Raw genomic sequence first — 27,192 nt, forward strand, 5'->3', positions numbered from 1 at the left:
TGAGTCTGACATGGCGCCAGCAACTCTGACCCTGTGGGTTCTGTCACTCAGCCAGTTTGCAACCCATCTTGTGATGTATGGGTTAACATTTAAGCTGATGAGTTTTTCAATGATACCCGAGTGGGGTATTGTATCAAAGGCCTTCGCCAGATCGAGGTAGGCTGTATGGACTGCCTTTCCTCATCAATGGCTTTGGTGACTGTTTCAAAAGTCAACCAAGTTTAGAAGGCATGATCTGCCTTGACAAAGCCAAACTGGGATGGATCCAAAGTCTGCAAATTCCTATGTCTTTATTTATGAGGTCCATTATGATCCTCTCCATGGCTTTGCAGATAAGGCTTGTCAAGCTAATGGCGGTAATTTCCAGGGTCGGTGGAGACACCGCCTTTGTGAAGTGGGACCACAGTTGCAGTGCGCCACTCCTGGGCGTATCCAGAGGTAAGACTATGATTAAACAGCTGTCCTAGCTGTGGGTTTAATTCCTCGTTGAGTTCGTGGAGCACACAGCCGGGACCATCAGGTCCCATGGATGCTGTGTTTTTGCTTTGGAGAGAGCAGTTCTCACTTGGGCGTTGGAGATGTTTGGGGGCTGCAATCGCTTGGTATAGATATCTCCTTTTGGGGGAGGGGAGAAGTTTGCACTGAACCTGTCAGCCAGTATGTTGGCAATGTCTGTAGGATCAGTAATCTTCACATCATTTTGAACTAGTTCTGAGCATATCTGGGAGTTTCCTCCCAGGTTTCTAAATATAGCTAAAGAAGGCCTTATGATTGTCTTTTGAGTCTTTAGCTATTTTTCTCTCAAAATTTGCTTTGGATGATTTTATGAGAGCTCTTAGTTTTTTACTTATAGTGATCAAGGGTGTCTTACCGTTTAAGGATTTTGCTCTATCTTGTAGTAGCTTCCTCCTTTTGTTGTAGAGTTTGTTTATGGCTGGGGTCCACCAGACTGGACGCTTGCCTTTGGTACAAAGAGTCTTTGTTTTGCTTGGGATTGCCTTATCCATGCAGTCCTGCAGGTGCTGGTAGAAGGCATTTGTAAGTGATTCAGCGGCTTGAGTACTGTTTTCCGCCGGGGGCCTTAAAGGAGACCACACTAGTCTTTAGAAGTGTGAAGTCGGCTTTGAGAAGTTCTTTACTGTGGTCTTTTTATTTCAGGTGGGGTGGGATGAGGACCTCCAGTGAGATTAGTTTGTGATCTGATCTCACCAGTGAGGGGTATACTTCGGTGTTGAACATTGTGCTCCCATGTTCGTGATGATGAGATCAAGTATGTTTTCTCCTCTTGTGGGGATGGTGACTAGTTGTTCCATGGCATTTGAGTTTATGAATTCCAGGAACTTTTGGGCTAGGGTGTTTGGGCTTGAGTAGTGTTCCCAGTCTATATTAGGGTAATTGAAGTCACCTAGTATGATGGTGTTTGGTGATACATTTATCCCCTAGTGTTTTCAGGAAGGCCATGTGAGGTTCCTGAGTTTGTGAGGCGGCCTGTAACATGCTACAATTTGCAGAGCAGTCTTGCCTACGGTTAATTGCACCTGGATGGTCTCCGATGCATTACCAGTCTTGAGGTGTGGGTGTCCTTGATGAATATGGATACCCCCCCTCCTTTCTTGGTATTTTCCGGATTTTGGGGCCAGAACGCATGATAAGAGGTAAAACCTGATAGTGCTGGGGTGCTCTCAGGAGCCTTGAACCAGGTTTCTGTCACTGCACAGACATCGATGTTCTCCATACTGAGAAGGGCCTCAGTGTGCATTTTGAGATTTAGACTTCTGGCATTGAGCAGCATTACCCTTAGTTTTTTTCCTTTTTTGTGTTCTAGGGTGGTAGGTTTAGAATTTGAGCCTTGCCTAAAAAAGGCACTATGGGGGTGGCAAGAGCCTTTGCCAATATCCGGAATCCCAGGGGTGACAGGTGCAAGCCGTCCCTTGCGAAGCAGCATGGCTTGTCCAGCATGTCATCCCAGGATTCTCTTCCTCCTGCTCCAGCCAAGCCAGACAGGTATTACAGGGTCCCTGAAACTCATTCCCATTTATTCAGGGCCCATACATCCTTAGCATTTGCACCAAAAAGCTTGTTCTTTTCCAAAGGTGCATCCAGAAGTTTTGCTTTTACATGATCTGGTAGAGGTTGATCTTTTAACCAAGCATGCCTACGAATCACTGCCCCTGTCATAGCTGCCCTACATGAAGCTTCCAGTGCGTCATATCCACACTGCAGGAAGTGATTGCTTACTTGCTGAGTGTTATGTACAGCTTCCTGCAAAGTCTTCCTGTCTAAAGGATCAGAAGAAGCTAATGTTTTTTGTAAATCTTCTAAGAGATAATCCTGATATTGTAACATATGAAAAAGGCAATTTAAAGCTCTCATAGATAAGGTAGTGGATGTGTAAACCTTTTTGCCCCATCTCTCTAATGACCTTGCTTCCTTGTTGGAGGGCAAAGGATTTTTTGAGGTGGAGGCTGAAACTCCTTTAGGCCCCTGTGAAATGGTTTCCAAATCAGCTGTATGGGCCCTGAATAAATGGGAATGAGTTTCAGGGACCCTGTAATACCTGTCTGGCTTGGCTGGAGCAGGAGGAAGAGAATCAGGGGTAGCACTAGAGTCAGAATACAAATCATCCAGAACATCAAGTACAGGAGGAATAGCTAAGGGCCTGTGCTGAGGCTTCTTAAGGAAAGTCCTAAGGCGTTTCCTAGAATCAGAATATTCCTGACCCTGCCACTTGAAATGTTCCCTCATGGTGTGCAGAACTTCCCCAAAAGAAATATCCTCAGGAGGGGAGGCCGAAGGGATGGAATCTTCTGCATCCGAGTCCACATAGGTCTGGAAGAGCTCTTCCTGGCTATCAGAGTGGACAGATCCCTCAGAGTCTTCATCTGAAGGAGTAGGGTCAGAGGGTTCAACCCGGGGCCTTTTATCAGGAGGAGGAGGCTGGGATACTCTCTCAGGATGGGCCTGTGAACCTCTAATCATGGAAATTAAATCAGCAGCCATGGACATAATTTGTGTCTCCGGAGTCGGCTGAGGTAAGGATTTAGAAGTAATATGCTTTGTTTTGCTGGCTGCCTTAGCCCTAGTGTAGGCCTTAATAGACATGGCCATAGGAGGCCTGGCAGCTCCACATGCAGGAGTGACCTTGTCTACAGCAATGGTCTCGGGCATTTCCTCGGTTTCGGTATCCGGAGGAAAGTCTATAACTGGCGGAGTAATGTCTGGAATCGGAGTCGGTAATGCGGTGTCTTCGGTTCGGAGCGGTGGAGAGACCGTCTCAGAGGGAACCGGAGCACTCGCGCTAGGTTTTGGCGTGGAGTCGATGGTAGACGCGGGCCGAGGATGTCGGTCCCGGTCTTTTCGCTTTTTGGGAGTTTGCGATGTCGGAAGATCCGACGGCATGGTGTAAGCAAATTTATCGCCGAAAAAATCTTCAGCAAACTCCACCCGGCGCCTGAGAGTGCGCTTGTTGAAGCGAGTACAGGCTACACAGGCCGAGACGTCGTTGTCTGGGCCCAGGCAAGGGAGGCAGTAAGAGTGGAAATCCTTATGAGGTATTTGTTTACCACAAAAAAGACAATTGTTAACTTTTTCAGTAATTTCTGACATCGGCTGAGGCAAGAAAAGGTCCCCAACGGGGTACTTAGCTTTTTTGATGACTTCGGTATCGTAGAATACAGGAGCTGACCGACCGGCACTTGCGAACCGCTTCTGCGGGCACCGGCAAGAAAGACTGAAGAAATGGCGCCGGCTGATGCTTATATACTCCAGCCTCTGACGCCGGAGAGAACTGCGACATCAGCCGACGTCGGACCCAGACTTTGGAATCCGGCCGACCGAGGGCTGCCTGAGGCAGGACAACCCACATGTTATGACTGCAGTTGCATTCTTGAAGGACATCAACCATAAATGTAGACATTAAGATTCATTGCGGACCTCACTTCTTGGAATATACTGCCTTGCAGGCAGCCCACTGCTGTTGTCCAGTTTTCCACAGCCCCTCCCAAAGTAATTCAGCCAAAGCCTTCCTACCAAGGAGTGAGCAAATCAGTGGTACAAAGGATACGCAGTACAATGTCATCTTCAGATCTTTCTTGCACTAGCAAAAGCCACTGGAGCAACCCCTGAATATAGAGCCCAATGGGCCAAGTGGAGCATCCACAAATGACCCAAGGACATCAACCATAAATGTAGACATTAAGATTCATTGCGGACCTCACTTCTTGGAATATACTGCCTTGCAGGCAGCCCACTGCTGTTGTCCAGTTTTCCACAGCCCCTCCCAAAGTAATTCAGCCAAAGCCTTCCTACCAAGGAGTGAGCAAATCAGTGGTACAAAGGATACGCAGTACAATGTCATCTTCAGATCTTTCTTGCACTAGCAAAAGCCACTGGAGCAACCCCTGAATATAGAGCCCAATGGGCCAAGTGGAGCATTCACAAATGACCCAAGCCCACCCAAAGAACCCAACCCTTTCCCCAAGAAGAAAGCCATCAGATTAGGGATGTCAGCCTTTTAGAGTTGTGAGGGAAAGGTATAACCTGGGAATAAGCCACCCTAACCTAACAGGAGTCCAAGTAGAAAGGGACTAAAAGGAAGGGAAAAAATGAAAAGTAAACAGGATGGAGGGAAGACGCACTGGCTGCAACAGTGACATTACTTGAACTTGTACATTTACGGTAATTTCCTAACACAACTAGACCATTCATTGTAGTACTCGTTGGAGCCCTCACTTCTTGGGAAGACTCCCAACGCATTGAACATTTGGGAAGAGGACAGGCCAAATGGAGAGGAAGCCCTGCAGGACAGTAGAAGCAAAACCTGCCCTGCCTCTGGATGCACTTCCTCATACTGTAATGCTTGAAGAAGGTGTGCAGAGATGACCTGGTAGATGCTTCAAGGATGTCCTGGATGGCGTGGCCCGTTAAGGAAAGCTTTGGTAGTAGCTGTGGCTCTAGAGGAAAGCACCTTTGTCCACTTGTCAAATTTTGTAGAGCAAACAAACTGCTTCTTTAGACTCCGGGAAGGACTTCTAGATTGTACCACTGCTGGTCGTGGGGGGGGCAGGATCATCTAGAGACCAAGATTATTTAATAATTAAACTAGAAGAGATAGAGCAGAGGATGAATGCAAAAACAGAACCTGTGCAAGTGAGCAACTGCTTAAAATTTATAACAAAAAAAAAGTGTGTGTGTGTGTGTGTGTGTGTGTGTGTGTGTGTGCGCGCATGTGTATGCACATTCATACATAGATACACACACACACTTCACTGTCTACCACTACCACCCCCCACCCTGTATGAAAAAAATCCAAATGCCAAAATCTACATGAGTGATAATTCATGCTGGTGCCAGGTCAACCACATAGCAAGTGGTAAGTACTTTATGGGGGTAGGGAATGAAAGGAATAAGGCTAATTTAATTCATTTACTGTACTGATGCACAAAGAACGTACAGTTGTGTACACTTACCATTAATGTAGATGTTAGAGTGTATTCACTGTTGCAGTCATCACATTTGGGTTATCTGCTTGCAGTAGCCCTCAGTCGGCCTGATTATCAAAGTCTTGGGTCCTGCGTCAGTTGCTGTCTCATCTTCCATGACATCAGGTACTCAGGGGTATAAAGCATGTAGCCGACGCCATTACATCAGCTTTTCTTGCCCCATATGTCAGGTGACCCCCCCAATGAGAAGTAATTATATATATATATATATATATATATATATATATATATATATATATACGCACACACACACATACATACATACATACACGCACACACACACACAAGGTTACATCTCCAATAAAAATGCAAGTACACCAAAAAGCTTTTAAGCATAGTAAAGGAGAGTCAAGATATAGCCAAAGGAAGTCAGGGGGCTGGAGGGAGGGTAACTAGGACTGCAACAGTGAATACACTAAAATATCTACATTTATGGTAAGTGTACACAACTGTAATATGTTCTTCGTGTTTCACTGTTGCAGTCATCATTTTTGGGTAGATTCCCAAAGCTAAGGATAGGAGGAGGCATTTAAATAGCATTAGGACCAGCTATAACTGAGGTTTAGTCCTGTCTAAGTAAAATCTAAGTTGTCTGTGTACATCTAACGTGTGCAGGATCCTTTCCCCTTTGTTCTGATTAGAAAAGATGGTTGTCAAATGAATGGACCGATTAAGAGCCACATTGGATCCCACACCTTTGTCATGAAGGCGGGATTGGTCCTGAGGGACACCCTGTCCGCATGAAAGATGATGAAAGGCTCCACTGCCATAAGGACTTGTAGTTCAGATACTGTTCTTGCTGAAGTAATTGCTAAAAGGAAGGAAGTTTTCCAAGAAAGAAATTTTAACTCTGCACTTGCAGCTCGCTCAAAAGGAGGAAAAGTAAGTTTTTCCAGTACAAAGTTAAGGTCTCAGGATGGCGTTTAGGCTCTCCTGGGTGGTCTTAAGTTTTTGGCCCCTCTGAGGAACTGTTTGAGCACTGGATGAGAAGAGGGGTGGTCCTGTGTTGTAATGAGCTGAAATGGCTTGAGGCGTGAATTTTGATGGAGGAAAAAGAAAAGCCCTTGTGAAGCATCTCAGTTAAGTATTGAAGAATCGGAGGTAAATTGGGTGCTGCTGTGCCCATCCCTTGAGTTTGGTTCCAGGCACAGAATCTTTTCCATTTTTCAGCATAAGATTTTCTAGTACTAGGCCTCCTTGCCTCCAAAATGACATCCACACTTGTTTACTGAGGGATGGTAACGGAGAGATTACGAAATTAGCCAATCTGCCAGGGTCAGGGTTTGAAGCTGCGGGTGTAGAATCTGGCTCTCCTGCTGTGACAGCAGGGTAGGGGTCTGAGGCAGATGCCATGGAGCCAGCAGTGACAAACTGCGCAAGAGGTGGTACCAGTGCTGGCGTGGCCAGTCTGGTGCAATCAGTATCGTCCTTGGTTTGTCCTGTTTGATCTTTAGTAGTACTTTGGAGAGGAGAGGAGGAAAGGCATAAACTGATAGATTTTTCCAGCTGAAGGACAGAGCATCCACTTTCCAAGCTTGTTTGTGGGGAGTCCTCTGCTTAATTTGTCCAACTGATAGTTCTGGGGAAGAGGTAAAAAGGTCTATATCTGGGCTCGCCCATTTGTTTATCAACATGTTGAAAATCTTTGGTTCCAATTTCAACTCGTGTGGGTCCATGAGATTTCTGCTTAGTTCGTCTGCCAGTGTATTTAGTTTTCCTGGCAGGAATTGAGCCTGTAGATGCACTTGGTAGCTCAAGGCGGTGTTCCACAGAGCCATGGCTAGTCTGCAGAGGGAGTAAGAATGGGAACCCCCCCCTGCTTGTGTACCACATAACAGTGGTGTTGTCCGTCCTTACCATTAATTGTCCTGGAAGAATGTGCTCCTTGAAGGCTGTCACAGCATTCTGTACGGCTAACATTTCTTTCTGATTGATATGCAGGTGCATTTGACTTGGGTTCCATTTGCCCTGAATGCACTTCCCTGCCAGGTGAGCCCCCACGCTTAGTCTGATGCATCTGTTAGGGTTTGGGTGGCAGGGAGTAGAGTGAATGGTAGTCCCTTGTTTAGGTGGCAGGCCTCTGCCACCAAAGGAACTCTAACTGTAGGCAAGGTATGATAGGGATCATTGCTTCTAGATCCTGAGAATGTTGGCACCATAGGCTGTTTAGATACCATTGTAGTTTCCTCATATGCAGTCTTGCATATGGAATTAGTACAATGCAGGAAGCCATGAACCCCAAGGCTTGCAGTATTTGCCTTGCAGATAGCAGGGTTTTTGTGGCCATTAGTTTTAAGTAAGTTGTCAAATGAATTTGTTTCTCTGGCATGAGGAAAGCCATCCGGGAAGTTGTGTTCAAGCCTGCTTCCAGGAATATAATTTGTTGACAGGGTACCAGATGTGATTTATTTTCATTTATGGTGTACCCCAGACAAGTTAGCACCTTTTTTACAAATGCCAGATGATTCAAAAGTATGTCCTGGCTTTCTGCCCTTTAGACAATCGTCCAGGTATGGGTATATTTGAATATTTATTTGCCTGCAAAATGGAATGACTGGGGCTAGGCACTTTGTGAATACACAGCGAACAGTAGATAAGCCAAAGGGCAGTGCAGAGAACTGACAGTGCATGTAGCATGCTTTGAAGCGTAGATATCTTCTGCAAGATTCCCTGATTGGATGTGCAGGTAGGCTTCTTTTAAATCCAGTGTTGCCAACCAGGCATCTTTGCCTAGCATAGGAAGTAACTGGTGATGAGTTAGCATCTTGAATTTTGGAATCACCAAAAAGGTGTTTAATATGGAAAGGTCCAGGGTAGGATGCCAAGAGTTGCCTTTTCTGGGTACCAGGAAAAGTCTTGAGTAGAAACCTTGTCCCTTTTCCTCTTCTAGTACAGTTTGAACAGCCTTTATGCTTAAGAGAGAGAGTACTTGCTTTTGAGCCTCTGCCCACTGATTTGGGGGTAGATCTGGCCAACCATTTGGGGTTGGTAATGTGTGGAAGTGAAATCTGTATCCTTAGGAAACTATATTTAACAGCCATTTGTCCTGGGTAATGAGTTCCCAGTTTTTTGCCTGCAGAGCAATCTTTCCCTCTAAAGGAGCAGTCAGTTGAGAAGTGCTTGGAAGGTTTAAAGTTAAGTCATTGAGACAGTTGACCTTAGGGGGAGTCTTACTACTCCCTTATTTGGAAGTGGGATCCCCCACTGTTTAGTCCTGTGCGTACCCTGGGACTGAATCCTGGGTGTTCTGCTGGTTTTGGGTTTGGACAGAGAAGGCATGGAAGAGGCAGGAAAAGACAAATTCTTAGAGGGCCAATGCCTACTAAATCTTGGAGGTTGTACTTGCAGTAAATCTAACAGTTTGCATAGTTTTAGCTTTTTCCTCCATCTTTTTAAGAACTTCTTCTGCTTTGTTGCCAAACAGGTGGTCCTGAATTAATGGAGCATCCGGCAATTTAGCTTTAACATGATCTGGCAAAGGCTGCTCCTTAAGCCAAGCATGCCTTCTAAGTACAGACCCAGTGACAGCAGCCCTGCAAGATGCCTCTAGTGAATCAAAACCAGACTGCAAAGTACGCTTTCCAACCTGTTCAGCAGAATGCATTAAATCCTGTAAATCCTTATTTTCAGCACAATCATGAATTAACATCATTTTCTGTTTAAGCAATCCAGTGATATGCTGCTGATACTTTAACATATGAAACTGGTAGTTTAAGGCCCTAATGGCCAAAGTTGCAGAAGTGTATACTTTCTTACCCCATCTATCCAGCGCCCTGGAGTCTCTATCAGAGGGGGTAGGATTTTTGGCAGTAGTAGCCTTGATGCCCTTGGGTCCCTGTGAAATGGTCTCGGGATCCGCAGTAGGATTTTTAAAAAGGAACTTGTGAAAGTCAGGAACCCTGTAATATCTATCAGGTTTTCTGGGAGCAGGAGGTAGAGAGTCAGGGGCCAAGCTAGATTCAGAAAAGGCATCATCAACAACGTCAAGTACAGGAGAGATAACTAAAGGCCTGTGCTGGGGCAGGAGTAAGAAATCCCTAAGCCTCTTTTTAGAATCAGAGTAATCCTGGCTTTCCCAGCGAAAGTGCTCCCTAAGAGTACACAAGGTTTCACCAAAAGAGAAATCCTGTGTGTGTGTGTGTGTGTGTGTGTGTGTGGGGGGGGGGGGGGGCAGAAGGAATACAGCCCTCTGCATCACAATCCTCATAGGTATACAAGGGTAAATTCAGAATTCTGGTCAGAAGTATCATAAGCAAATTCAGTCCTAGGTCTCTTAGAGGGGGAAGGTTGGCTTTCCCTGATTAAATAATAAGGTCTTCAGCCATTCTTTTCTGTTTTTTATGCATAGAGGCCTGACCATGTGGTCTGGGCATCAGTTTTCTAGTCATAGTTTGAGTTTTAGGCCTTGAAGAAGAAGATGGCATTGGTTTAATATGCAATTCGGTAGGCCTGAATACACTCTCAGAAGCCGATGCCTGCACAGCGGCTCCGGACTCATCCAAGATAGAGACATCCGCAGGTTCCACAGCTGATGCATCTCATGGCATTCCGGACTCCGAATGGGTCTCAGTAGAGGCCTGCGAATCTGAAGTTGCGGGTATCAGGGGCTGTGAAAGCACCTCACTGAGTACCGGCAAATTGGCGACTAGCTTAGGAGAAGTGTCGTCAGCAGCTTTGGACCCTATCTTTGCGTTTTTTCAAAATGTCGGTAGTCAGATGGCTTACTGAAGACATATCGCGATAACTGAACAGAGTACCAAAATATTTAGAAGCGTAAATATACAGACAATGAATGGTTCATTGCTTAAATAAGGCACAACACAGACAGCGAGGTATGTCGTGGTCAAGGCCTAGGCAAGGAGTACAGTACGAATGAAAATCTTTGTGAGGTATTTGCTTTCCACAAGAAATACAATTATTGACTTTTACTGACATCGGTTTAGAGCAAGAAAAAGTTTCCCGAACAGGGGTACTTTGCTTTAGTTGAAGACTTTGGTTCTGAAACTCGAAAATGAAAATTTCAAGAGTCGGCTGACCGGCACTTGTGAACTGCTTCGGTTTTGGGCACCGCACGGCAAGATAGACTGATGTAATGGCGTTGGCTGCATGCTTTATACCCCTGACTACCTGACATCATGGAAGATGAGACAGCAACCGATGCAGGACCCAAGACTTTGATAATCAGGCCGACTGAGGGCAACTGCAAGCGGATAACCCAAATGTGATGACTGCAACAGTGAAACACGAAGAACATCTTGGTGACCACGACTTTGCATCAGAAAACATTTTATAATGACAGTTTCCGAATGATAGGGCTGGCAGCATTCACTGAGCCCACCAACTAGCACTAGACCCTAAGCAGCTGTCTATACGGCCTTCTGCTAGATTTATCTCTGCTGGTAAAAGAAAGATATAATATGTTAGCCATTTGGAAATAGTTTGTGGACAGGTTTACCCTCTTCCCCTTTTACAAATGAGGCAAATAACTGTTCAGACTTTACATAATCCTTTGTTCTGTGTAAACAGAATCTCAGCTGTTTATGCACATCTAGGGAATGAAGGGTTCTTTACCCACAGTTTTCTAGCAGTTGTACAGGTTGGTTAACTGTCAATCTGGAAACCACCTTAGGTAAGGAGAGGTTAGTATGCAGGGGACACTATGTCCTGAAGGAATGCAAAGAAGGGCTCTATGCACATATGGGCTTGGAGTTCTAAGACTTATATAGCTAATGTGATTGATACCAACAAGAACAGCATCTTCCAAGTGAGGAACCAAAGGCAAGATGAGCTACAGCTTTAAAGGGGACCAAAGCTAGTTTATCTAAGATAGATACAATTCCACGGTGGAATAATGTTTTGTAGGTGGTCTGAGATGGACAAGCTCTTTAAGGAATTACTTCACCAAAAAAAAATAAAGTACAAGAGGAGCTCTTATGGAAGACAGGCAGAGATAGCAAAGCATGCATTTTTATAGAGGTGTAAGCTAATCCTGCTTTGAAAACTTCTAACAAAATGCCACTCAGGCCTTTCTGGTTAATATATATATGGACTTGCATGAGACACAGAATCTCTTCCACTTTGTTAGGCAAGATTTTCTTGTTTTAGGTTTTCTAGCCTCCCCAACAACAATTACCAAGTCCTCTGAATCCTTGCACCTACCTGTAATCAGAGTAAGATCATCCAATCAGGGTAAGATCATCCAAATAGTCAGCTTTAGCATAGTCAGTTAGGGTGCACTAGAGACCCTTTGTTTTTGTGTCAGTACATCTGCTCATGGAGACCATACTTTGGGTTTTGCTCTTGGCATATTGTTCAGAAAAGGTAGTCGGCTTTGCCTTGGACACAAACAGCTGTAAGAACCATTTTTGCTCTTTTCCCTTTTGCTTTGATCAGTATCCTGGAGATAAAGTGTGTGGGGGAAAAAGTGTAAAGGAAATGATCTGTCAAAATCAGGGAGAATGCATCTGTTTTAATGGCCACTGGACTTACTACCAGGACAGAATTGTTTCAGCTGCCTATGCAGATGGGAGTCAAATACAGTCTACGTCTTCTACACCCCACACCCTAGTTAGATCCAGAAATACATCCCTTTTCAACATCTAGTCAAGGGAGTCTGATTGTTATCTAACCACTGTCTGCTCCTATGTTCTGTGCTGATGGCATATAGGTAACAGAATAGTGATACCCCCCCCCACCTCTGTGACTACTTCCAAAGCCTACCCACCTCCAAGTTTATGTCCCAAACAATGGTATTATACATTTTCACTTGCAGCACATCCTCCTCCACGGTTGAGAGGAATGCTTTCTGGATCACAATGACAGCCATCAGACAGTCAGACATGTTAACAAGGAAGTGAAACATCCGTAACAGGAAAAGAAAAACAAACATCCTGAGAATGCCTGTCACAAAATGTTTTCACTCACCACAGTAAATCTTACAAGTGGATTCCTCCTAGGATGCGGACAGAATCCTAACTACATTATTAGATAATGTTCAGATAATAGGGGGGGGACAATAAGCATAACATACCCCAGGAGGGTCATGCTCAGTCAAAGCATCTCTCGAGACTGTTCCCCTTTGGGGGAATCATAGCACTTGGATGCATTTGATGTTGGATGGGGAAGCAAAAAGATCCCAACAGGTTTGGTCCTAATGGCTGAATATCTGCTGTGACATAACTGGCTTGAGAGATGACTTGTAAGGCTTCAAGATGAGTGTGCTGCGCCTGTCAGCAAGGCAATGGGTCTTCCCACGAATTTGCAATACAAAGCGATCTCTCACTGCTAAATCCTCATCACTTTCCAGTACAAAGGGTAAGCCCTACTTCTCTATAGTTTACTGATTTGACAAACAGTTATACTTGTCCATATGGACAGAAATAACCCCAGGATGAGGGTAGTCCTTTATCTTCTTCAATGTGAGGAGGGCTGCTCACATCTCTGAGCTACAGATGTGAAGACCGGTCTCTTTAGAACTCCATAATCCTTGGACTATCCATCCCCTGCAATACCCCATCCCATGGAAGAGGCATTCGTGGTCACTACTGCTACAGATGACTGAAGAACAAAGGTTCTCCCATAGTGAATGTTGGGAAATTTAGTCATCATCATCACCACTGCTCCTTGCAAAGGTTGGTCATGATGATAGGGGTCAAAACAGGTTGAGAAACCTGAGACCATTGAGCCTTTAGAAGCCACAGCAGACTCCTCAAATGAAAAATGAGACAACTGCACCATCAGAATGCCATTAGTGCCAAATCTCTGAAGACTAGAAGAGCTGAAGGATGACTGCAATGGACGAGAATCTGGATGTTATTTCTTAAAGCTCGATTTCTATCGTGAGGAAGGGGTGTAGCCATATCTAAACATCCAATGAACTGGATGGTCTGGCACCACTTCAAGAGTTGATATGGATATGCCCAAGGACTGACAGAGCTGCGGCAAGTAGTCTCTAGCAATGAACAATAATTGCCTTGTTGGGGCATCCAGGAGCCATTTGTCTAGATAGGGGAACACTCAGATCCCTTGTAGCCACAAGTGTGCAGCTAAAATGGCTATGTACTTGGTTAATGCTTGTGGGGCTGTGGTGAGACCAAAAGACAGGGCCCTGAACTGGAACGGACTGGCCAATATGTGAAAACAAGGAAATCTCCTGGATGCTTTGGCTACTCTGATGTGAAGACGAGGATCTTGGAGATTAGACTGCATCCAATTGTTTACCTGCAGGCATGGCAAAATTGATGACACGTGACCATCTTGAGCTGGGTCTTCCTAGCACGAATGTTTAGATGGCTAAGGTCCAGAACAGCCCTCAGGCCCTCACTTTTCTTTGAACAAAAAGAATCTCAAGTACAATCCTGACCCTGTCTGATTTTGTGGAACCTCTAGAATGGCTCTTTTTTGGACAAGAGAGAGAACCTCTCTTTAAATAACCTTTAGTTGGTGGAAGGTACAGCTGGAGGTGGACATCTCATTTGGTGGGGTGACTGGAAAAATGGAATTGTACACCCTCTGGATATTCTTCTGCTTACCCATTGGACGTGTCAGATCGTCATCCATGCATGAGATTAGAGGGATAAATGATTCCCAACTTCCTCCAAAGTTAAACAGTCAGGCAACTCTTCAAGGATGGTGGATCTGCCCATCTGAGAAAGGCTCATAACATTCATGGTTCTGCGGTCCCCCTGATCCTCAGTGGTCTCAAATGGTTGATGCTTGGCTCGCCTAAACCACACTGATTTTAAACCTTTTTGTTTCCTGTCATACAATTTTAGCAATGCCTCAAATTTAAATCACACAGCAAAAACCGTTTTGCCATCTGTTCACACTTCTTATGGAAGGACCAAGCAAAAATGATGCGCCACAGGGAAATTAGAAAAGAACACCTTCAAATTATCTGCAAAAATCTCAAAGATATAGCTAGGCCTGGCACCTCAGTGTAATATCCACTCCAGCAGCCTGTGCCACTCCATCTGCTGCATTAACTATGAGATGCATGAAGAGGTTTATAATATTTACCAATTTGCCCAGCGAGGTTTTCAAATGCTACGAGGTGTCAGAATGCAGGTGATCTTCTCAGAGTGATAAGTGTCTGATGCACTCAATTCCTCTGGAAATTATTCATAAGAGTGGCAGAATTCAGGCCCCAAAGAGAAAATATCCCTGAAGCACGTCTGCTTCCCTAATCTGACTATGGCCCTGAATTCCTTATTGGGTGGATGGACAGTGGCTGTTTAGTTAACTCTTTCTTTGTTGCCACTGCCACAATAATGGAATCAATCAAGGGAACTCTAGACCAATGCTGCCTATCCTTGCAGGGGCCCCAAGAAATGTCAGGTTTTCGCTATATTGCTTCACATGTATGAGGTTCCTGCCATGACCTCCTGACACATACCTCTCAGCCTCTTAGTGCAAGAAATTTGGGTGAAATCTAAAATAATGGGGGAGGGGGGGCAAAGGCCCAAAACTAGTGGCAGATTTTAAATACTGCTCTTAGAAACTTAAAACTTGCTAGAATAACAAGATTTTTATTGGCATGCATTTTCTGAACGATAAGTCATCTTAAACTCAAAGGACTGTCATTATTTAGTGACTTCAGTCTTCCGGGATTTGCCAGAAAACCACAAATTTAATGACAGATCAAAACTATGACACAAAAATCGAACATTCGGTGGAAATCTTGATAGTTCACAGACAGGATTCTGCTGGAGGAGCCACCCAATATGTAGAGTGAGCTGAGCTGTAGGCCTCAAAAAGAAAGTCCTTGTCCTGAGATGGAGGGTTAGTTGGCCAAGATCCCTTTTTGTGCATTAATTCAATGATCTCCGAAGGTAGCATCTTCCAGAGGGGACTGGGGTGAACCTTAATCCTCTGAGCTAGTGCTGGAAGTGATAGATTGACTGAGTCAATGCACATCCCCTTTCTTGTGGCATTTGGGGGATTAGTCTGATCATACTCCTCAAAGAACTTCTACTGATGGTACTTCTGAGGACCATCCTTTGGCTCTGACCCGTAGATATATGATTGGGCTGTCTATGAACAAGTCTGAGGGTCCACTGAGAGGAAATGATCCTCCCCATAAACTGGAAAGCCACACCAACCTTGGTTGGATCCAAGGAGTCTGCCTCAGTAACAGGATTCACTCCTCCCAAAGGAGACGTAAGCAACACTGAAGAAGGCATCGCTGAAACAGAAAAGGTAGAAGGCTTCCAGGAGGGAATCTGTGCCAATGACTCAAAGTCCAAAGGCTCTGACAGGGACAAGGGAGCTGTATGAGACAGTGTTGAAGACATCCAGTCAAGGAGAAGGTCCCACAGACACCCTCAACTCAGAGAGCCTGGGTGTCAAGTGTATCAGATCCATTCCTCAGGCATTAAGCCAGGGATCCAAGTCGATGCAGAGAAGACACACTTAAGGTCTAGGATTGGCTTCAAAACCACAGGTGCCGAAATGTCTACCAAAGAAGGAGCCAATATGGGAGATGTTTGGAAAGCCCTATCCATCCTCAACAAAGAAGGGGATGGGAGGACATCCATCTCCATCAGAGTCTTGAGGAAGGTCCACATCATACGATCTACATCTACCTCCTGTAAGACCTGAAGGACCTACCTGACGAGGCTGAGGGTGGTCGCGATGGTATTCAGGGCAACTCCCACTCAGATGAAAAACTGTTCCAAAGTCTCTTCAGCAATTTATGTAGAGCAATCAGCTCAGACATAGATGGAGCTAAAGAATGGGGATGAACTAGAGTTAAACAGACACTGACTTAGTCCATGGAACCTTTGGAGCTGAAGAAATCCTCAGATCACCATTTATGCAGCTCATTGTCCTTGGATGTGTGTTTGTCAGCTTGGTTTTGTCTGATGACTTTTTTGGGTCTGTCTGTCTCTAGATCTGGAGGCAACAACACTTTGATTATTAATCTGGTTCAGCAATCAGAAAGGGCATGAAGACCAAAAACTTTTAGATAGAGTAATCCACTGAAAAAAGTATTCCACTTTCAAAACACATCACACACAACTCATTGCTGTTCTGTACTGGAATTTTACAGTCACAATTTCTGGCATTTTCACCATGAGACAGCATCGATATATTTCTATGGCACACTGGTGTAGTGGTTACCGTTGTTGCCTCACAGCAAGAGGTTCTCCGGTTCGATTCTTGGCTGGGGTGCCTTCTGTGGAGTCTGCATGTCCTCTCTGCATTCATGAAGGTTTCCTCTAGGTGCTCTGGTTTACTCCCATGTCACAAAGACATGCTTCTGCAGCATTTCTCCCTGGGCCTAAGCTGAAAATGAGCTCCTTCCAAGTCAGACTTTCCTGGTAAACAATTGTTAAATAAAAATAGTTGACAAAATTTCATAGCAGCAGCACCAACAGTGTTATTAATCACAATTCTTTCAGCCCTCTCTTTGCTCTGCTTATAAAGTTTTGTGTCTACATTACGCTCTCTCTCTCTCTCCCCCCAACCTCTTGCTCTTCTCTACCCTAATTCACCCAGACCCATTTCACATACTTCACACTGCCCTGATTCAAGCAGTCTCTTACCATGCCATTTATCTTACAGCTTTTAAAACAGCCCCATCTACGTTTTATGGCTTCCAAATGTTCTCTACTGTGAGTTGTCCATACTTCTGACAGCCTATACTACCTCTACGTTGTCTTGCCTACCTGTTGCACAGCATTTATATCCATCCCACAGCACCTCATCCAGAAAAGTAACCTGATCCCACAAAATAATGTCTCCTGTCTGACATCTTCACCTGGACTCATACTTTCTTCCAATATCCGTCCCAATTCCCTTTGCTCATCTTTCGCTTCACACACTCCTTCCAAACTGTACAAACTGTATCACAGTATACTGCCCCCCAGCCACCCCCCAAGTTCTCTGTAGCTCATCAGTAACATGTTTCCTCTACCAAGTTTAGTTATTAGAGCCATGTCATCACACATCTCCACCTCATCTTTCCAGCTCCTGGATTTCTGCCAGCATGTCTCATAATTCGATTGCATCTTAGTGCACAACAAATAAAAGAGGAACATTTTGAAAACAACCTTCAGTTTAGCTCTAGACTGTCAAGCCACACATGCAAAGATTTACTGGTTTAGCCCTTAAACAGATACACAACAGAAAGACACAAACACACACACGTGTGTGTGTGTGTGTGTGTGTGTGTGTGTGTGTGTGTGTGTGTGTGTGTGTGTGTGTGTGTATGCGCATGCATACGGGTTCACTTTATAATCTCAAAATACTGAAATATTGAATTTCAGTATCTAGAGACTATAATAGCGAAAGCTCATTTCCGCGAAAGACCACATAAGCGAATCTGGAAATGTCAAATCAGCGGTTATGGTGGTGCGCTGTGTTAGTGGATAGCTGGAGATTCAGGTAAGTGTTTATATTGTAAGGGTTTTGGGTAGGGATTTTATTGTATGATAGTGTGTTGGGAAGTTGTAGATGTAGGTGAAGGTATGTAGGTAAGAGTGTGTGTGTAAGTGTTGAGAATGGTGGTGTTTGTATGTATGTGATGTGTGTTTGTGAGAAAGGAATGTAGATTGTGTAGTGGTGGGTTTCATGTGTCATTTTTAGTGTGACCTGGGAGTTGGTATATACAAGTGGGGGGTGTATGGTAGGTTTGTGTATTTGTGGTGTTTTGTTTGCTTGTTGTAGTGTGGGGAGGAAGGTGTATGTGTGTGTGTTTGTGTGGTATAGGGTGTGTTTAAAATTTGCGGTTTTGGGGTTTCGGTATTTTGATTTTTCAGCTTTATAGTCTCGAGATACTGAAATTTGATATTTCAGTATTTCGAGGTTATAACGTGAATCTGTGCATACATATATGTAGGTATATTTATATATACATTACATACACATACACACACACACACACAGGATATAAAGTGTACACACCCCTGTTAAAATGCCAGGTTTTGTGATATAAAAAAAAATGAGACCACAATAAATCATTTCAAAACTTTTCCCACCTTTAATGTGACCTATAACCTGTACAACTCAACTGAAAAACAAACAAATCTGTTAGGGGAAAAAATATAAAAAAACGTACACTAATACGGTTGCATAAATGTGCACATCCTTAAACTAATACTTTGTTGAAGCACCTTTTTATTTAATTACAAGTCTTCTTGGGTAAGAGTCTATCTGCATGGCATAACTTGACTTGGCATTATTTGCCCACTCTTCCTTGCAAAAGCGCTCCAAATTTATGAAATTGCGAGGGCATCTCTTGTGCACAGCCCTCTTCAGGTCATCCAACATATTTTCTATTGTATTTAGGTCTGGGCTCTGGCTGAGCCATTCCAAAACTAATTTTCTTCTGGTGAAGCCACACTTTTGTTGATATGGATGTATGCTTGGGGTCATTGTCATGTTGAAAGACGAAATTCCTCTTCAGCTTCATCTTTCTAGCAGATGCCTGAAGTTTTTGGGCCAAAAGTGACTGGTATTTGGAACTGTTCATAATTCCCTCCACCTTGAGTAAAGCCCCAGTTCCAGCTGAAGAAAAGCAACCCCAAAGCAAGATACTGCCACCACCATTACTTCACCATGGGGATGGTGTTCTTTTGTTGATGCAAAGTGTTGCTGTTGCGCCAAAAGTACATTGTGGAACTGTGGTCAAAAAGTTCAACCTTGGTCTCATCAGACCATAACACATTTTCCCAAATGCTTTGGGGAGACTATGTATTATTTTGCAAATTTTAGCCGGGCCTGGATGTTTTTCTGTGTAAGAAAAGGCTTCCGTCTTGCAACCCTACCCCAAAGGCCAGACATATGGAGAATACGGGAGATTGCTGTCACATGTAGTACACAACCAGTATTTGCCAGAAATTCCTGCAGCTCCTTTAGTGTTGCTGTAGGTCTCTTGGCAGCCTTCCTGACCAGTTTTCATCTGGTCTTTTCATCAATTCTGGAGGGACGTCCAGTTCTTTGCGATGTTACTGTTGTCCCATATTTTCTCCACTTTCTGATGACTGTCTTCACTGTGTTCCATGGTATATCCAATGCTGTGGAAATTTTTTTGTGCCCTTCTCCTGACTGATACCTTTCAACAATGAGTTCCCTTTGATGCTTTGTATGCTCTCCGCGATCCATGGCTTTTGCTGTAGCAAGCAACTGAGTAAATGCCTGGAAAATCCTACTAGGACAGCTGAACTTTATTTGGGGTTAATCAGTCTCTCATTAATTGCTGGCAGGTGTGTACCCAAGACGACTGAATGTGTAATTAAATCAAAAGATGCTTCAACAAAGTATTAGTTTAAGGGTGTGCACACTTATGCAACCAGCTTATTGTACATTTTTTTATATTTTTCCCCCTAACAAATTTGTTTTTCAATTGAATTGTACAGGTTACAGATCACATTAAAGGTGGGAAAAGTTTTGAAATGATTTATTGTAGTCTCAATTTTTTTACATCATAAAAACCTGGCATTTTAACAGGGGTGTGTACACATTTTATATCCAGTGTGTGTGTATATATATATACACACACACAAACACACACACACACACACACACACACACACACACACACACATATTCCATGCATCTGGATTGGTGGATGAGTATGGACGTTACTACCGAGTTCACTCCTCCTTACTGCTCACACAACAGGAGCCTTCTTTAAATGTCTCATCTCCCAAGTGTGTGCATTTTGTTTTTTATTTTCCCATTAAAATCCCTGCTTTGCGATGGGAAGCTTTGGACTTGGCTGTCCTTAATTCTCATTTTTCACCTTAGTTTTTTTTTTCTTACCTGGAAACACCACCTCCATTCCAGCATCGCAGGGTGTGTGCTCATTACAGTGTCGGCACTCAGCATTTTCACAGTAGGATCCTTTCGTACAGACACACTCAGTGTTGTGTTCTTTTGAACAAGGTGTTATTTCCAACAATCCAAAATCTATAAAACAGAAAAAAAAAAAAAACACTGGCAGAAGGTTAATACGAAACCACAAGGTTATCTTATTATCCACTCTATTTTTTTATTTTGAATTTGGTAATCGGGGTCAAGCACTGATCTCACTGGACCCATTTCAGTCTTAGCCTGGGGGAAAACACAACAGATACATGACATAGCCATTCTACAGCAAAAATGACAAAGTGAAAAAAATATATACAAACATACAAAAAATACACATACAAATATTACATACAAAGTGAATATCATTGCTGGCTTAAAGGTATAAAGGTAATAAACAAATTACATTATTTATACATATAAAACATGCTTTAACTTGCTTTACTATGTTATTTACTTTACTGCACATGCCTTCGTACATTAGGATAGTCCCGCATCACACTGTTTATTTATGCATGTGCATTTTTTACCTGGACAGGTGGATTTATCCAAACTATGTTGTCTACTGAGTTGATCTGTAATGCAGCAAAAACAGTTTTCCAGCCGATACAATGTCACCTAACACCTACAGTCACAATGCGTCATAAGGGTTACAAAAACCTCAAAACCCACCGCCGTCTAATGTGGCAGACTGTACGTTTTACCTTACTTTATGTACGTGCTTAATAACCAGTTAAAAGGACTTGCCTTGCCCAAGCACTACCTAGAATATCAATGTAAGCTACAGATGGAAACAGAAACAAACAGCCATTAATAACGGATAAAACGATCACCAGACAATGAATGAAAACAAACTGTATTTATGTGACCATATTATTTATATACAGTGAATAACTGATCAGAGCAGCTTAATGCCAACTGTACATCTGATGAAGGGTCCTATATCTAATAACAGCAAAACTATCATGGAGGACACTAAATAACTTGCACAAGTTTGGTGGTTTATAACTGCAGAGGACAGAATCAATGGACGACACATCCAGTCAAAACTGCCGAAGCAGTTACAACACAAGAGAAAGCAGTGCACAAACATCGACTAAAGGTGGCAGTGTCCCTTTTTACATCAAAAATAAATACACCTTAAGGCAGGTCAAATCACCATAGCTAAAATCCAATACCACTTCCTTGCAAGCTATAGGTCCCCCTCTATGACCCAGGAAAACCACACCATGTACTTAAACTTATTGGAAACACTCACCATCCAACCCAGTATTCATAAGTGACTTTAATTACCACACTATTAACTGGGAATCATATACAACACCACCAAACATTCAGGTGCAGAGGTTCCTAAATTCTGTAAACAAACTCCCTGGACCAGACTGTCAGTACACTGACCAGGGGTGCAACCATACAGGATATGGTCCTCAGCAATATGGGAGAGTGCTGTGCACACCCCCTAGTGTAATGTTTTCCCTGTTAAGGTCAGACCACAAAATGCTCTCTTTTGAAGTGAAAATAAAACCTGGAACCCGAGCTAACCCGGAAATATTCAGGAACCACTCTAAGGCTAACTTCTTACTGTTAAGTGATAACCTGGCAAAATTTAAGCCCCCATAAACCCTAAGAACACTGCTGCCTACACAGAACTGTTCACAGAAACCCTATACAAGTATGCTGATTGCCACATAGAGACAGCTGTAGCCACCAGGAAGGAGTATAGACCTAACTCAAAAAACAAGCCACCCTGGTGGAATCACAACATCAACGGGTTATACAACAAAAGCAAAAAAATCATGGCAAAAATTAGGGGTGCAGCCCCCAGCAGAATTAAAGCACACGAAATAAACAAACAACTCAGAGGACAAAAGGTTTACCAATGCCAACGTTGAGATAAATTTGGCCTCCTAGGCCAAGGACAACCACAAAGCATTCTTTAGCTATGTTTGAAATCTCAAAGGCAATAGACAACTGTGTGCAGAGCTCATTGTTAATGGAGTCATCTACACTGAGCCAGAATATATAACCAGACCTACTGGCTGTCAAATTCAGCTCCAGCTTTACCCTCCCTTCTCTCCCCTTCAACCTTCCCTCAGGAAATACCATCAAATATAACTGCCCCTGCTATCACTAAGGAACAGGTCCTTAATGCTCTCTCCAAGACCAAGAACACTGCATCAATGGGCCCAGACAATATCACAGGATGCCTTCTAAATAGCATAAAATATGACCTATCAGGCTCTCAGGAATTGCTATTTAATTGTAGCCTCCAAACAGGCTTTGTGCCACATGAATGGAGAACAGCAGCAGTCATCCCCTGCAAAAAGGTGGACCATCTACAGACCCTGGAAATTACAAACCCATAAGTCTCACTAGTTTCATATGCAAAGCCATGGAAAGAGTTATGATGGAAATGATCAGCAGTGATATAGTAAACCTCCAGACACTGGACCCAACAATTTTGTCAAGGGCAGGTCATGCCTACTCAACCTGGTGGACTTCTTTGAGAAGGTCACCAAAGCAATGGACGAGGAAAAAGTGATTCACACTGCCCACCTTGACCTGGCCAAGGTATTCGACACAATACCCCACTTTGGTATTGTTGACACACTCAAGAGGTTAGGTACAAACCCTAATGTCACCTGGTGGATAGCCAGCTGGCTCACAGGCAGGACCCAGGAAGTTTGAATTGGGGAGTCTACCTCTACAAAGAGGCTAGTCATAAACAGAGTCCCTCAGACATTGGTCGTAGGACCTCTCCTTTTTGGCATTTACTTCTCTGAAGTCAAAGCCAATGTCAGTGGCCTCTGGATAACTAAGTTTGCAGATGATAGCAAATTAGGAGCCATCACTGAATCCCCCACCAACACAAATGTTCTCCAGGAACAGCTAGACTAAAAATACATGCCAAGAAATGCACAATAATATTCTTTGGGAAGTCATCCACCCCTGGTAACCATCATATTGAGAAAACACTAATTGACCCAGCATTCAGTAACTTGGGGTGGGGGACACAAATAACAATCTAGTTTTTGATGATCATGTGTCTGCAGCAGTAGGAAATCATTCTATGTTGTGCAACTTATAAGCAAACGTATGTCATCAAGTTCCGAGGAAGTCATTATCCCCCTGTATTGGGCATTCAATCAGACCTATCCTTGAGTACAATGTCCCCTTTGGTATGGACCTAACCAGGTGTATCCCACAACTGAAATGTCCACAGACTTTCTTCACTAAAAGAATACAGGGAGTAAGTAAGTAACATGCCCTATGCAGACCACCTCAGGACCCTAAATTCCTGTAGGGGAGATCTACACCTGGCATGCAATGCATTCATTGTCACACTCCACTATGATGGATCTCCTACATATCCACAAACTAAACAGCACCAGAATTACCCTTTCTGAAGACTTAAACTTTTACTATGAAATAAGCAGGACCTGTGGATAGATAGGTATGTATCCCAAAGAAAACCCCATCTCTGAAAATGGTTCCCCATCCATGTGAAGTAGAGTTCCTCCCTAATTCAATTCAACTGGAACTTGGACAACTGGATAGGGAAAGTACAGTTTTGTACCTACCATAAATGTAGATGTTAGAGTGTTCACACTGCTGCAGTCATTACACTTGGGTTATCCTGCCGTCAGGCAGTCCCGCAGTCGGCCCAAGTTCCAAAGTCTTGGTCCGGCTTTGGTTGCTGTCGCTTCTTCCCTGACGCCAGTGCGCCAGAGGTATAGAAGATGCATCCAACGCCATTTTCTTCAGTTTTTCTTGCCCCAGATGTCAGGTGCCCCCAAGTAGGTAGGCAATACATATTGCTAATAAAAAATATACATATAAAATAAGAACAATACCTTCAGTTACAAGCAAATACACCACAAAGGTTGTATAAGATAGAAAGGTATAGATAAGTCCAGTTAATTCAGAGGGGATGGAGGGAGGGTAATCTGGACTGCAGCAGTGTGAACACTCGAACATCTACATTTATGGTAGGTACAAAACTGTACTATGTTCATCGTATTACACTGCTGCAGTCATTACACTTGGGTAGAATCCCAAAGTTAAGATTGGGTGGCTGGTCTATAAAGAGTTAGGATTGGCTATGAGGCCCAGCAGAACTGCAGTGGCAAATCCTGCTCTGGATTTAGTGTAAAGAGGCAGGTGGTAATGCTTGGTAAAGGTGTGCACTGAACTCCAAGTTGCAGCCTCCAAAATTTCCTTGGTAGGTACGCCTCTGAGAAAGGCTGTTGAAGTGGCTGTTGCCCTGGTGGAATGTGGCCTAATGTTATTTGGGACTGATTTTCCATGTTGTGTGTAGCAGTAACGAATACAGTGTCCTATCCATTTGGATATAGTCTGCTTTGAGATAGCCTTGCCCTGTGATCCTGCAGCATATGCTACAAACAGTTGCTCAGTTTTCCTGAAAGCTTTTGTTTTGTCCAAGTAGAAGCATAGCTGCCTGTGTATGTCCAAAGAATGCAGAAGTTTCTCCCCTTTATTCTGGGGATTTGGATAAAAAGTTGGCAAATGGATGGTTTTGTTAAGAGCCACACTAGATACCACCTTTGGCATAAAGGTAGGGTTTGTCCTTAAAGAAACCCTGTCCTGATGAAAAATTATAAACGGTTCCACTTCCATTAATGCCTGTAGCTCTGAGACTCTTCGTGCTGAAGTTACTGCCAGGAGCAGAGCTGTTTTCCATGATAAAAATTTTAGATCGGCTGTATTGGCTGGCTCAAAAGGTGGCAAGGTCAGTTTTTCCAAAACGAAATTGAGGTCCCAATTTGGTGGTGGTGCTCTCCGGGGCAGTCTTATGTTTTTAGCCCCTCTGAGGTACTGCTTTAGCAGGGGATGAGAGAATAAAGGAGGATCCGTGTTGTAATGTGCTGAAATGGCAGAGGCGTGGATCTTAATAGATTTGAAGGATAGGCCTCTGTCCAACATCTCAGTTAAGTATTGTAAAATCTGAGGAATGTTTGGAACAAGAGGGTCAAGGCTTTGAGCTTGGTTCCAGGCGCAGAATCTCTTCCATTTTTCTGAGTAAGCTTTCCTGGTGCTAGGCCTCCTGGCCTCCAAAATGACATCCATAACAGCTTTAGAGAGAGGTGTTGCCTGTTTGACTAATAAATGTGCCATGTAGCCAGGTTTAGGGTTTTGAGCTGACCGTGCAGGATCTGATTGTTTTGCTGAGTCAGGAGGTGTGGAACTTGAGGCAAAATCCAAGGTGGGCCCTTGAGCTAAGTTCCTTAAGATAGGATACCAGTGCTGGCGTGGCCAGTCTGGAGCAATCAGGATCATCTGTGTTTTTTTCTTGTCTGGCTTTTAGGAGTACCTTTGAAAGGAGAGGCAGTGGCGGGAAGGCATAAACTTTTAGGTTTTTCCAGCTGAACAAAAGAGCATCCACTTTCCATGCTTGCTTGTGATAAGTCCTTGTGCAGAATTTTTGTAGTTGGCAATTCAGTGGGGAGGCAAAAAGATCTATGTCTGGGCATCCCAATTTTTGCGTTACCATGCTGAAGATTTGTGGATTCAATTTCCATTTGTGAGGGTCCATGACATTTCTGCTTAGATAGTCTGCCACAGTATTTTTCTTTCCTGGCAGGAATTGTGCTTGTAGGTGAACTTGATACGTTAGAGCTGTGTTCCACAAGGTCATGGCTTGGCTGCATAGGGGATAAGAATGAGTGCCCCCTTGCTTGTTTATGTACCTCATTATTGTGGTGGTGTCTGTTTTTAATAATAGTTGGTCCTGGATGTGGAAGGGCCTTGAAAGCTGTTAGGGCATTCTGAACAGCCAACATCTCTTTTTGATTGACGTGAAGATGCATCTGGTCTTAGGTCCACTTGCCCTGAATGCATTTTACTGTCATGTGTGCTCCCCAGGCGTAGTCTGAAGCATCTGTTGTTAGAGTTTGCCTGGATGTGGGTAGGGTAAAAGGCTGACCCTTGTTTAGGTGACATGCCTGTGCCCACCATCGAAACTCCTGTTGTAGGCAGGGAATCATTGGTATTACTGCTTCTAAACTGTGTGAGTGTTGAGTCCAAACACTTTTTAGGTACCATTGTAATTTCCTCATATGCAGTCTGGCATATGGTATTAGTAGCATGCAGAATGCCATGAATCCCAGGGCCTGCAGAATTTTTCTTGCAGGGAGATGGGACTTTTTTGCCAGTAATTGAAAATATTGAGTTAGCTGAACTTGTTTGTCTGGCGTGAGATAAGCCATCTGGGCCGTTATACTTAAGCTGGCACCCAGGAATATCATCTGTTGTGAGGGCACTAGTTTTGACTTCTTTTCGTTTACTGTGTACCCTAGAGAAGTTAGCAATCTTTTTACAAACGCCAGATGCTGTAGAAGAATGTCCTTTGTCTCTGCTTGAATGAGGCAGTCGTCCAGGTATGGATATATTTGTATTCCTTTTTGTCTGCAAAATGCAATTACTGGTGCCAGGCACTTTGTGAAGACCCTGGGCACAGTAGATAAGCCAAAGGGCAGTGCAGAGAATTGGTAGTGCATTGTACTCGCTTTGAATCTGAGGTATCTTCTGCAATTTTGTCTGATAGGGGCATGCAGGTATGCCTCTGAGGTCCAGAGTAACAAGCCAAGCCTTCTTGCCCAGCATGGGTAGAAGCTGCTGTAATGTCAACATTTTGAATTTCAGAATATCCAGGTAAGTATTTAGAATTGAAAGGTCTAGTATGGGCCTCCAGGCCTTGTCCTTTCTGGGGACCAGGAAGAGTCTTGAGTAAAATCCTTGTCCTTGTTCCTGTTGTGGTACTTTTTGAATAGCTCTCATGTCCATGTGGGCTGAAATTTGTTTTTGTGTCTCTGCCCATTGATTTTGTGGCAGGTCTGGCATTCCTTTTAGCCTTGGTAAA

The 27,192-nt window shown here is 43.8% G+C and overlaps 1 protein-coding gene across 1 annotated transcript in view; it reads right to left on the minus strand.

Moving 5' to 3' along the window:
* LOC122808603 (tumor necrosis factor receptor superfamily member 1A-like) overlaps nt 1–27,192 on the minus strand; it is a gene marked incomplete in the record, with an annotated part of 609,848 nt that overhangs the window by 212,940 nt on the left and 369,716 nt on the right. The window contains 1 exon segment of the mRNA XM_044079560.1: nt 20,268–20,414. Within this exon segment, the coding sequence (XP_043935495.1) occupies nt 20,268–20,414 (147 nt within the window).

The sequence above is a fragment of the Protopterus annectens genome, chromosome 8.part0, assembly GCF_019279795.1.
Source record: "Protopterus annectens isolate FY-2018-M chromosome 8.part0, PAN1.0, whole genome shotgun sequence".
NCBI lineage: Eukaryota > Metazoa > Chordata > Ceratodontiformes > Protopteridae > Protopterus > Protopterus annectens.